This window comes from Pygocentrus nattereri, chromosome 20, assembly GCF_015220715.1.
Source record: "Pygocentrus nattereri isolate fPygNat1 chromosome 20, fPygNat1.pri, whole genome shotgun sequence".
Lineage (NCBI taxonomy): Eukaryota > Metazoa > Chordata > Actinopteri > Characiformes > Serrasalmidae > Pygocentrus > Pygocentrus nattereri.
In genome coordinates this window covers 18,329,271-18,341,305 of record NC_051230.1, presented here as the reverse complement: position 1 = coordinate 18,341,305, position 12,035 = coordinate 18,329,271, and the positions used below count along the sequence as shown (strand labels likewise).

The 12,035-nt window shown below is 41.3% G+C and overlaps 1 protein-coding gene and 2 long non-coding RNA genes across 6 annotated transcripts in view; 1 reads left to right on the top strand and 2 right to left on the bottom strand.

Moving 5' to 3' along the window:
* The window catches only part of rtkn (rhotekin), an 89,677-nt gene that overhangs the window by 31,539 nt on the left and 46,103 nt on the right, over positions 1-12,035 (top strand). The window contains exon 1 of one of the 4 annotated variants that reach the window (XM_017695541.2): positions 9,848-10,320. The exons of the other annotated variants lie outside the window; for them this stretch is intronic. Coding sequence (XP_017551030.1) covers positions 10,297-10,320 — 24 coding nt within the window. The 5' untranslated portion in view covers positions 9,848-10,296. Of the gene's footprint in view, positions 1-9,847; positions 10,321-12,035 lie in introns of those variants that run through there. 4 annotated transcript variants of the gene reach the window in all.
* LOC119261761 lies at positions 3,618-4,912 on the bottom strand. Its single transcript, XR_005129179.1, has 2 exons — positions 4,727-4,912; positions 3,618-4,134 (listed from the first exon to the last, which is right to left on the bottom strand). It is a non-coding gene; the product is annotated as an uncharacterized LOC119261761 (long non-coding RNA).
* Positions 8,740-10,005, bottom strand: LOC108426217. The gene is made up of 3 exons (XR_001857759.2): positions 9,911-10,005; positions 9,704-9,802; positions 8,740-8,939 (listed from the first exon to the last, which is right to left on the bottom strand). It is a non-coding gene; the product is annotated as an uncharacterized LOC108426217 (long non-coding RNA).

The following is a 12,035-nucleotide window of genomic DNA, read 5'->3' as shown; positions in this document are numbered from 1 at the left end:
CTTCAGAAGTCAATCAGCTTTGATCCAGTCTGAGCTGGACTTTCTATGAGAAAACAAGCCTGAGGAGAAGAGAAAAAGAACCCTGTCATACCACCAAAACTGACACTTAACCCAGTGTTTGCTGCTGAATCAGGGTGAATTTTCTTCATTTTTTCAAAGGCTTAATAAAATCAAAACGGTTATCCGCATGCATTCCACTCTTGCTCAAAAAGGGATCTCTTTGTACAGGATTGTAATTTGTAGCCCATGGGTAACCTTGAAAGTTTTTTTTTTTGCTCATATATCAGCTACTCTTCTTTTGTGTGTCTATGGAACTAAGAAATACATTCAAAATAATTTTGCTGACTCAGGGTTTTCAGTTGTAGGTGGAATCCATAAATGATGCGAGCTTGAATCCATCTTCTTTCTTGGAGTCAGTCTTGCTCCATATCATTGCCTCTATCTTTCATAGAGGGTGTCTTTATGCTCTCTGACAAAGCACATTGAAGGATAAAATTGCACAGCTACAGTCTGCACAGCAGGGTAATTTACCACTCTGTGCTGTGGAGATGAGAACCTGCGGTCTTTTGAATGATGTAAGACAAGTTTGCATTGCTGTTCCAGCTGATCTATTCAAGTTTGAACAAGTTTCCCTCAGAACAGAAGCAACCTTCTTCTCTTACACAACAAGCAGAAAGACATGCAGAAAATGATCTTTCTGCATTCATCTTTTCTTTATGATACTCCAGGTCTAGTCTACAGAATGCAATTTGTAAGCAGCCTTTTGTTATTGGAATGCCACAATTCCCAGCTGGCCTTGATGGGTGATGGGAAAAGGAAGTGGTTGAGGAGAGTAAGTGTGACTCCCAGCTCTTGGCTTGAGTGATGTCATCCCCTACTTCCCATACTAGCTAATGCCCAACTACATAAACATTACTTCTTGCCGTTCTAGGAGCTGCCTTTTGACTTCAGTGATTGCTGCCTAATACTCTGCCACACTTATGAAGCTGTGTCTTTTTTACACCCTCTTCCTTGCAGAGGATGACGAGCCATGCAGGACATGAATTTTCACTTTCTCTAATTAAAATGAGCTTCCTGGCTATGACTGAACTTAAAAATGAACCATTCTCCATTTGTTAACATCCAAAATCTGCAAAGTTTAACATTTTGTTTGTCAGGAAATGAGAAAAAACAGCTCCTTTGCATATTTGGCAGGGACTCTTGTGAATGAGAAGAATGGCAGTTATCTTGCTTAAGGATTCTGCCTGGCCAGGGAATATTCAACACCATTTTTAGGCTTCAATGGGTTCAGTATTTTTGTACGTGAATGTACAATGCGAATGCTAAAAAAAGCGAATTTATATTTAATTTGTAGGTATGTAATAATTATTCATGCGGTTGTTTTAGTTAATGCCAAAGGTTTGTTTTCCATAGTTAAGAGTCCAAATCCAGGAAGTCCGCATTTCCCTAGATTTTTAAGTACATACCCACAGCAGGAAGCCCACCAGCTGTGTCCTCATCCTGTCACTTTTCAGTTTGGCACCTCTTACACCATAATGCAATGTCTAAATGTTGATCTTCACACTTACACGACACAGCTAGATCTTCCTTTTCTACAAATAAAAATCTTGTTATAAATGTCTTTCCTAAGCGTACATCTGCATCTGTTACTGCTTTGTGACTATTATTTTAGTTAATGAAAAGTGTTATTTAGGTAAGTGGTTTTTAGACCAGGGGTGTCCAAACGTTTTGCAAAGGGGGCCAGATTTGGTTAGATGAAAATGTATAGGGGTCGACCATTTGGACTGACAATCCTTGAACCATTACCATTGTAAATTAACTTGTAAATATGTAACTATATCCTTTGCTGTCTGCAGATAGGTTGATATTGCAAATGAGAATCTATTGTCAATTGCATTACCAGGATAGTTAAAGATTAAAATAATAATAAATTAAATACAAATGAACGATTTTATGAAAGTTGAATGAATTTTTTATTACATGTATTGAGTTTGTTTTATTATTGTTATTGTTGTATTAATGAGAAGGGTGATATTGGTGTTTCGACTGCAGCAAACAGGCCAGGTCTGGCTCAAAAGCAGTGGTTTTGATGTGCAAGATGTCGCGCAGGTGAGAGTCACTTAGTCTTGTCCTCACACGGTTCTTGTTGATGTTAAGCAGACACAGTTGTTTCATATGTCAGTGAAAAAGTACTCCGACTTCCACTTGTCCTGGAAGCGGCGGCCCTCGTCATCAACTTTCCGTTTTTTACTCCGTTTCGCACCAGTCGCCATTTTAGAAATGCGTTAAAAAATACCACAGGGGTGAAAGTTCACACAGGGCTCATGTTATGAGAGTTAAATATAAAATGGCCTTTTTGTGTGTGCATGCCTGTGTATTGTTTACTGTGGGAAATTGTGCCAGCGGGCCACATTATTGATTTTATGACGCATGCTTCGGGCCGGTCTAAATTTAGACACAGGCCAGATTTGGCCCACGGGCCGGACTTTGGGCATGTCTGTTTTAGACCAATCCTCAGGGACGTCCAGGTAGTCCAGATTTTCTCTGTCCCTATCAGTCGGCTATAAGTTATGTTGGAGCAGAAGTCAGGGTCAGCATGAGACCATTTAGATTACCATCTACTGCCTGAAGTTACCCACGAATGCATCCCATTTCGTTTGCTATGCATTTGGCTTGTTTACATGGGCTAGAGGCTGTACAGATACAGTAGCCCTTCTGTACCTTCATGGAGTGTGTTTACTGAGCATTCCTCCTGTTGGTGGCTAAGAGTCTGATCAGTGTGTGTCCAGCTCAGCGGGGGTACTGCCCTAGAGCTCTGCGGTCTCCTGGTACACTGCCTCTATTGGTCCTGCCACCGTTGTTGTTGATGGTGAGACGTATAGATGAAGGATTACATGGAGCAAAGCCCTACCATTCACAGTGTGATTTGAAGAGATTAAGCTTAACCTGTTTAAGGTGAGGTGTAAGTAAGGAAAGAGGGGGAAAACAGTTGAATTGGTTATTTTTGTAGAAGAGCACAGTCTGTAAGACTGATTGATTAGCATCTTATCCTTTGGAGGTTGATGGAAAAAAGATCACAAACCCAGCAAGACTTATCTATTGACATGGGCCTTTTAAGCTTTGGAATTAGAGACCCTGTGACACTATGGTCTTCTGTCAGCCAGGAGAGTTTAAAGTGCATGGGAAGCCCTGACCATGATGTACACTGGATCATGAGCTGTGCTTTTTTTCCCCCCAATTTTGAGTTTGGGTTATGGTTCTTCGTTTTCCTCTGAATGCTTTCCTTTAGGAGGCTACATTTACGTGACTTACTAGATTCTGGTTTACTTTTTAATATATTTGAACTGATTATTATTAGTGATTAATAGTTAATTTATAATATTAATAGTTGAACTTCCTCTTTAAGGACTCACACTTACAGAAGTCACTATGCACATACAAAGGTCATTCATTCAGTTATCCACCTATTCATCTTTAGCAAAAGGGCATTTTTCCCCTCATTGTTAGTTCAGCTGGAAGGGTGTTTAAGTAGCTTTATCATGGGCTTCATGTTAGTCATGCCATGCTCTCTTGTTCCTTTGTATAATGTGTATCTAACAGAACAGTACATTTGGCTGTATGTTTGCTTGTTTGCTTCATTTCACCTTTAATAGCATTTCAGTTAAAGTCCTGTTTGTTTGGACAGTTTCTTCCTGTTTGACTTCTTATTTGCAATGTGAATGTAACTACCTCTTTGTGACTGAATTCACTTGCTGCAGGCTTCTGGCACTTCTTGCTCATTGCCTGTAGGGTGGGGTGTTTGGGAGGGGTATTTATGGAGAAAGAGGGCATTGTGTTCGGTCACCCACGCCCCTTCCCAGCCCCCTGTGCCCATGGCCTGGGCTCTGGTGTGGTCAGAGTGGGGCTGAAAGGACAGTCTGTGCAGAGGAACTAGCCAAATGCTTCGACTTGAGCCAGTTTCCTTTGAAAAACAGCAACCCGGGAGCCAGGTTGTTAGAGGAGACCGCAAAGCTCCAAGCATCAGTCGGGCCCATTCCTGCTGCTCCATCCCCTGGCCCCCTAGATAAACCTGGCATAAGCAAGTCAGCTTGCCTTAGCTTTCGTCAGGCACCCTACACTCCAGTATGCATCGATCTGGAAAAGAAAAGACTTGCTGTAAACTAAAGCTACCAAAATTCATAGCTGTTTATTTTAGACTATCTCATCATGCTGTTTATTTCTAAACTATCTACTGGGATGTAGAAGCTTCACTTTGAGTTAATTTATCACAACTCTCTCTTTATATATACCACCCAGAAGACCTATGCAAGTTGAAATATGGATGCTGTCAAAAAGTGTCATAAAATACAACTTGTAAAAACACTGCAGTGTGGTAGGCCTGGTGTTATTGTACCTTAGAGTCCTTTTTCCTTGCATTTGTGGAAGTAAGTCTAGTTGTTTCTCTGATGTATTAGTCTAAGGACAGTTGTTTTCTCCATATATGCTGTAGCAGTGGCTTTTCACTGTTTGTGTATAAGACCTAACGGTATGTATTGCTGTACCTGTATGTCTGGTGCGAAAGCAATCACTTTTAATTTATCTAGGCCTGTATTGACAGTGCCTGGTCAGCTACTCTTACTTCAGATAAAAAGCCAAAGACAAACAAACACCGTAAGAACAAATCACATGCTTTTTCCTTCAAAGTTTTCATGTTGAATAAAAGGAAATTGAAAAGGAAATTTCAGACCTTGTGACTTCATGCTGAGCTGTGGCATGGTTTCTTATGTGCTGACCTACCCCTCCCCGGTCTCACTGCTTGCCTACTCGGCTGTGTAATTGAATCGTGTCTTGTGGTGGTAGTGTTGGACGAAAGGCTCAACGAAACAGGAGGGGGGCATTTTAGCAACAGCCAGAATGATTTCCTCACCTCAGACTCTCAAGAGGTGGTGTTGGTGCTGGTGGTTGGGGGAGGTGTTGGAAGACTGGGAATTTGAGGGACTGTTGCAAGACTTCAGAGGTAGTGTGTTTGTTCATCATTGTTGTCTGACTGGAACCTTCTGGCTGCTCTCCAGGGAGATGATTGTTAAAGTGTAGAACCCTTAATTTATCTCATAAGTTCCTCATCCATCTGGAACTCCTTGCACCATGGATCATGCAGCTCGCTGGATGAACTCTGAATGCTCATCCCCAGCTCATTCTCACTTTATTAGTTTGAATGATTTTTCCTAGTTATGTCTATATATTTCTAAAGTTAAAGCTGTATCATTTGTCATAGACTGATTGGGATATTAAAATATATCTTAAAATTAGAGGATGACAGTGTAATAAGACGTGAATATAAGTCATTTGATCTTGGAACACTCAAAAGTAAAAAAAAGAAAAGAAAAATCCAGATGTTGGCAGCTTACTTGTGTGCCCAGTGCTCTCCAGTGATCTCAGAACTAAGTTCTAAGAACTAATTGTGTAATGCAATATTTTTAGTAGATAACAGTATTGGATTATATCTGTGATTCTTTATTAAAACACAATTTATTGAGCATTGCAAAACGTGAAACCCTTCTATTACCCAATACTTCACCTCCCTGGATTGGAGCAGCAGTTCAGTGTGTTCTAGTGCTCGGGTGTCTGTCAGTATCTGCAAGATAGATGTGCTCCAGCCCAGCGCTTCATGTCTTGCATTATCGCTAAATGGGTCCATTAGATTTATGGCTTGCCTTAGTGTAAATGCATTTCCCGTGTGCATGGTTAAGCTGTGTCAGCCTCCAGCTTCATTGATCCTGCTCCTGCCAGTGTGGCAGTTGCTCCCAGAACACGCAGGTCTCTGTAAGGCACTTTTGTTTATTTGGAAGGTGCTGAGACGCCTTGCTTGTTCCCACTTCCGTCTGTTAATGTCAGTGGAAAAAAACCATGAAAGGGTTTGATGTAATTTGTAAGGGGGTGATTGTAATTCAACCTTTCCGTAGCTTTTTAATTGGAAGGGTCGAAGGACGTTTTAGAGGGGTGTCCCAATTAAAGCTGGTCACTTTGAGACTGGTAAGCACGAAGCCTGTTGAGTTACAATGTTTCCCCCCTTTGTCAAGCCCTTTTACTGAGGGTGACGCATTGAAACTTTGGTTTAGTGAAACGTCCTACTGTGGAAGAGCTAGCCAGCTTAACAGATGTTTGAGTTGTTTAAATAGAAAAAGCACTAGGAGCTTAGTGTATACTTGAGACCAGCTAGACATGGATGGATGGATGGATGGATGGGTAGATAGGTAGGTAGATGGGTAGATAGGTAGGTAGATGGGTAGATAGCTAGATATATACTTTATTGATCCCAAAGGAAATTTAGCAAAAGAAATCTAGTCCAGCATTGTGCACTGCCTGAAAGACTACAGCACCATCAGTGTTAATAAACACCAGTAGTTAAAGACCAGATTGCACTTTCATTTCATGTATACACTTTTCTACTAAAAACCAGGCCTTTGACCCAGATTGATATCCATGATTTTGCTTTAAATTGTATCCATCTTCTCCTACCAAGAAGGAAAAGGATTCTCCTCTGCAAACAAGTGGCATGGGTGTGTAATCTTGTCATCACAGGGAAATCTGTAGGTTAAGCCAGCTTACTGTGCTGCTGGATAAAGGAGCAGCATAACTCTCATTGGTTCTGGATGGATAAGCAGAAGGCTGAGCTGCCATTGACTTCATAGCTTAACTCTTTCTTTGGATACCCCCTTCATAGACTAACCCCAATTGGCCAGTCTGCTGTTACATTTACACTTTTTATGTTGCTTTTCTAGTAACTCCATAGTAACATAATTTCAACCAACAGTATCTTGTCACTACTTATTACAGCACACTATGAACTGGTTTCTGGAGTCTTAGACTAAATTGTAATGATATGCATTGAAGTTACTATATATTGTAGATTTTATATCAGTCTTGGACCTGGAAACTTGTTTTGTACTGGCTTGTGGAGTTTTCTTTCATTGGTGTCTGTTACTATTGCTAATGTTATTGTCTGCACTCGTTTATGACTAATTGATTTTAATCACCCCCGTCATGCATTGTGTTGGTTTGTGTGTTGTTGTAATGCAAAAATCAATTTGCCCTGAAGGCTTTTACAGAACACATTGATTGAACTACGCCATTATCAGCTGGCTTTATAAGTTGTGTTTGGGTGCTGTGGACCTACACCTTTGTTTTATTGCCACAAAAATGTGATTAGCCACTTTCTTGCGCTACAGCCTTATTTTAAATGTTTCTTGCAAACTTACAGGCATTCTCAAATGTTTGGTTTACATTCCCCAAATGGGATTTCTGTGCAGCATAATCTCTATAATTGAATGCTCTGTAGCTATTTTTGAGAGTGATAAGTTTTGAATGCTTTTTGTTGTGGTAGGCATAGCTCATGATCCAGTCTGCACCCAGTTGATTATTAGTGAAAATGCATAAAACACATTTCCGCACTGCCCTTCCCAGGAAAAAAGTCAGTTACATAATTCATTCAGATAGCCAATCATATGAAAGCGGTAGGCAACACAAACAATATAATTGTTAAGATTGTTATGTGACACAAAATGTGGAGCAGGAGGAGCCAACATGTTGAATCTAATGTGTATATGAAGGAAGGAAGAAGTCCTCAGACTTCAGACCTTTTTCCGATAGGAAACGAGATTTTGTTTGTTTGGAGAATGGCATTTTTTTTTCCCCAGTGAGGAAGTAAACAGCATAGAAATATTAGAGACAGACAAATGATAAGAAAGGGTACACAGGTCAAATGCCAGTGCCACTCTGGTCCCATTACATCACTGGAATAGGCCTGTCATGATCATGAAATCTTAGCTGACTAATTGTGATTAATGCTGCCCTCTAAACATGTTATTGTTTTCATAGGACCCATGATATTTTTAAACACAATACATGAAAATGCATGCAGTTAAATTCTTTGTTTGCAACTATAGAGTCTGTTTAAATAATTGTGATAAGCTCAAATAAGTGTAATCAAGTGTACACTGTAAGAAGTAATATATTTAGTTTTAAGCATTAGTACATTGGCTATACATATACATTTACTTGGTCTGCAGCAGGGAAAGCAGGACTGTGGACCTCACACAAACAACTACATAGGTTCTCTCTGGCTCTCTTCCTCTCCCTACATTTACCCTTCTTATGATCCACAGCTATGTGTAACAGCGCAGCTGTTCTCAAACAGATCCTATTACTGTGCCCAGTGGGGATAGATTCTTAGAAAACTATCCTCTGTTGTTGATATATTTTACAGTGCCTCTGAGCGAACAGACTGTAGGAATATTTAGGGGGTGTGTGAGTGTTTGCAAAACTGTGAACATGGGAAGCTTCGCCAGCTCGGCCTACTGGTTTTCAGCATTCGATTTGCTGCTCTTTAGTGTTTTATCTTTCTGTGTAAACTCACCTCTGCTCTTGTTCGATTTGTGGAAAGTACTGTATTCCCCTCTGTGCTCCTCTGCCTCTTTCATTTCTTCCATCTTCCTTTACTGTTCTTCACACCCTCTCTCACCCACACTCTTTTTACACTACCCACGTAAAACACGTCTCTTTCACCTGTGCTCCTTTCCTCTCACTCTTACCTCCCATGTTGTAGATTTTATCGTCAAAAAGCAAATAAAAACACTCAAATATCCAGAACACAACTACAAACCTTGTGTTATAGCTTGATATAAACTGATGCTCTCTGTTTATCACCTTTTAGTGTTTGTTCTCTGGCATCATTTTAATTGAATAATGTCCTACCAAGCCTTGGACCACCACACATCGCCATTTGGGATTCATCCCTCGAATACTGGCCCGATCTGCTGTTTTGCACCAGGATGAATGGTGCCTGCTGTTCCTCCTGGCGGACTCCATCAGAAGCATCTTAATCTGGGTGCAAGTCTGTCAGCTCTCTGGCAGCCTCCAGTCTCCAGATGCCCCCTGATCAGACAACCGGACAGGTGGGCCTATGATTAAACCAGATCAGAGTCGGTGACAAAGAATACAAAGAATGCACAAAACAGGCTACTGACATCAGAAGCAGTAGTACAGAATTTGATTACTGCCATCTTTTGAAGTCTTTGTTTATTTTTATTATTTTATTTTTGATTAAAATATCCCAGGATCTTTTGATCAAGAGCATTAGCTTTTTTAAAGTAAGGCAAAAGAGCATTAATATCAGTATTCTGACAGTGAAGGCTCTTGTCACAGGAGTGAGCCCCTGATATGTTAGTGATCATTTTTCTCTCATTTTTATTTTTCTGGCTATAAGCATTAATCACGTCTCAGACCTAAAAGGAAACTAATACATAATGACATTATTGATGCTTTGGCAATGAGTGATTACCAGTTTGCATGACATTAATGTGTATTAATAAATACTTATTTGTATGATAGACATACTTATTTATATGCATTTTATTGCCATAGCCTTTTTCTTTTTTAAAGGCTTCCCAGTTTATCTTTTGTTTTACTCAAAACAGTGTCTCAGGCATAAGGCAGCATACCTGTAACCCCTTCATGCAATAGCTGTCTGTGAGGGCGCTTTTAGAGGCTTTAAACTCCTTAGATGTCTGGTTCTTTTCGCCACCGTAGTGAACTATTCTAAGTTTCTGTAGAATTTCACTATAAACCTTTTGGAGTGTTAATATTGTAATAATTCAGTTATGCAATTCTGCAAAGAGGTGAAGTTAGAAAGCCATACGGAAGAGTGACACCCAGTCAGGTTTACCAAAGAAGCTCTCACTGGTTGAAATGGCAGAAGCAACTGTTCACGCTTATCCCGAGCATTCCCAGCTATTGTTAGCACGGTGATGTAATCCCGGCGAATCTGAGAGAGAGAGGGAGCAAGTGATAGATATAACAGCTCGGACGAGATTATTTTCAGAGTAGAGTCACAGGCTGTGTGAAACTGCGAGTCCGGGTCTGGAGCTCTGACCTTCTTGTCACTATTAGGTCCGTTCGTAATTGGCGTTAACTTGGCATTCAGTTGTAACCCCTGTAGACTTGTGCTGAAGACCCGAAATAGGCAAGACACACACACACACACACACACACACACACACACACACACACACACACACACACACACACGCCTCCTCATGTGAGCCCCACTGCGGTGGAGAGCCACTCGGTAGCTGTTAGTGGGCTTGGCTAAGTGCAGCCCACCACACACGGCGCGGTATGTCCATATTACCGAGCACTTCAGCGGATGGGTCTCGCACTGAAGGCATCCTGGAGTCGAGGGAATGGCGCCTGTGGGGCTGTGAGTGATTTTGTAGATTTGGGACTTCGCCTTTTCCTCGGAGCGAGGCTGATGACAACATGAACAACGCCAAGAACCAACGGGTAAGTCTCACATACACTCAAACGCGGATCTTAACCGGTTTCACCGCAGTGACAACATTTAAAATCACTCAGTTGGACGCGTCTTCACACTTTTGTGTGCGGTCGAGTTACAGTTGTAGTGAGGAAGGCGTGTGGAGTGTAAATGAATGTTCAGCTCAGCTGAGGTGACCGTTAGCGTGACGGTTAACGGCTCAGGGTAGTGAACGTTCCACTGGCGCGTGCAGGTGCAGTTGGCTGCGCGCGCGCTCCCTCAGAGCTCCGGGGGAATCTCGGCGCGTGAATAAGCGAGAACCAACGTTCTTCATTAGAGCTGTTCGGTTACCTGTGAGTGAAAACAGTACTTGGGTGGCCAACTAGGTAGATGAACGGGATAAACACGAGTACATTGAGAATATGCAAGATGTGCATAAGCAGAGATTATCCAGCAGAGCCTCTTAGGTATCAGACAGTGATAGATAGAAATGAAATAAATAGCTGAAGGATGGTTAATACATTTAAATAAAACACAAGTATATTGATAGTCATGAGGGAAGGCGGTGCAGACCATTAGGAGCCTCTACATCCTGCCTATTCAACCACTTTTTGCCTCAGCTGACCTAAAAGCTTCATTGCGTCTGCTTCACTACCAATCTACAGCACAGACTGACTGATATCGCAAACTGGAAAGACCATAATGTTTAGTAAATGAATTATACCCACTCTAATTAAATCAGATCAAGTAGCACTGCCCTGTGTGTATTGCATGTGATTTGTGGTGTAGGACAGGGGTGGTAGACATTTGTCGTTTTTCCAAATGGCCCCTGTGCCGCAGGAGACTGTCAGTTTGCAGTGAGTTGTGTCAATGATTCTATTACTTTGCAATGTTAATGCTGTTTCCCAATGCTGGGGTGGAATGAATCCTTTCAGAAACACTGCAGTCCCTGCGGAGAATCTGGGGAGTTTTTTTTAAATTTATTGTTAAATGCTATTTATTACATTTCATTGTAAAGAATTGCTTTTTTTGGTCAAGGGCTTTGCCATTGCAAGATCTACCAACAGGCTGGTGAAATAGATCAAATTTCCCCAGCATCTTGCGATTCAGTGACTTAAGCATTCCAACCATTGTTGGGACAGACTTGGTATTGCACATCAAGTGGTGCATATTTCATACCCTGCAGGGTTCTCATGTCTTGATGAATGTACAGGGGCCCCACAATAGCCACATAACTTATGAATTCCTCCCTAACTGAAACTTGACCCCAAAACTGACTGCTTTTATTAACTCCCTTCACCCGCTTCTAGATAAATGTGTGTTTCATTTTTTGTAGATGCATACAGACAGCAAGTCAATGTATGCGTGAGGCTGTATGTTTGAATTATGTTAAAAACTCTTGTTGGGATTCAGAAAAGGTCAAATTCATCAGAGACGATGGAGCACAAAGACAGCCTGCTCTTTACTCGTTTGTGATATATATGAAATGATCGATTTGACTGCTACAGCTACAGTTTTGTTTCAGAGCCATAATTAATCAGTAGATGAGCTCTTTATCTCTGAAAGTTGGGCAGATTTCATGATATATACTAGCTTTGTTTCCGGCTAAGTAGCCGCACTGCTGCAGAGCTGTCATTTAGCTTCAGATCCAGCATCCTTTAGTGAAATCAATATTTGCTTGGAGGGTGTCTGGCATGCAGTGGTATCTTCAGCTTCTCAGCAGAGTGCAGGAAATGCAGCGTCT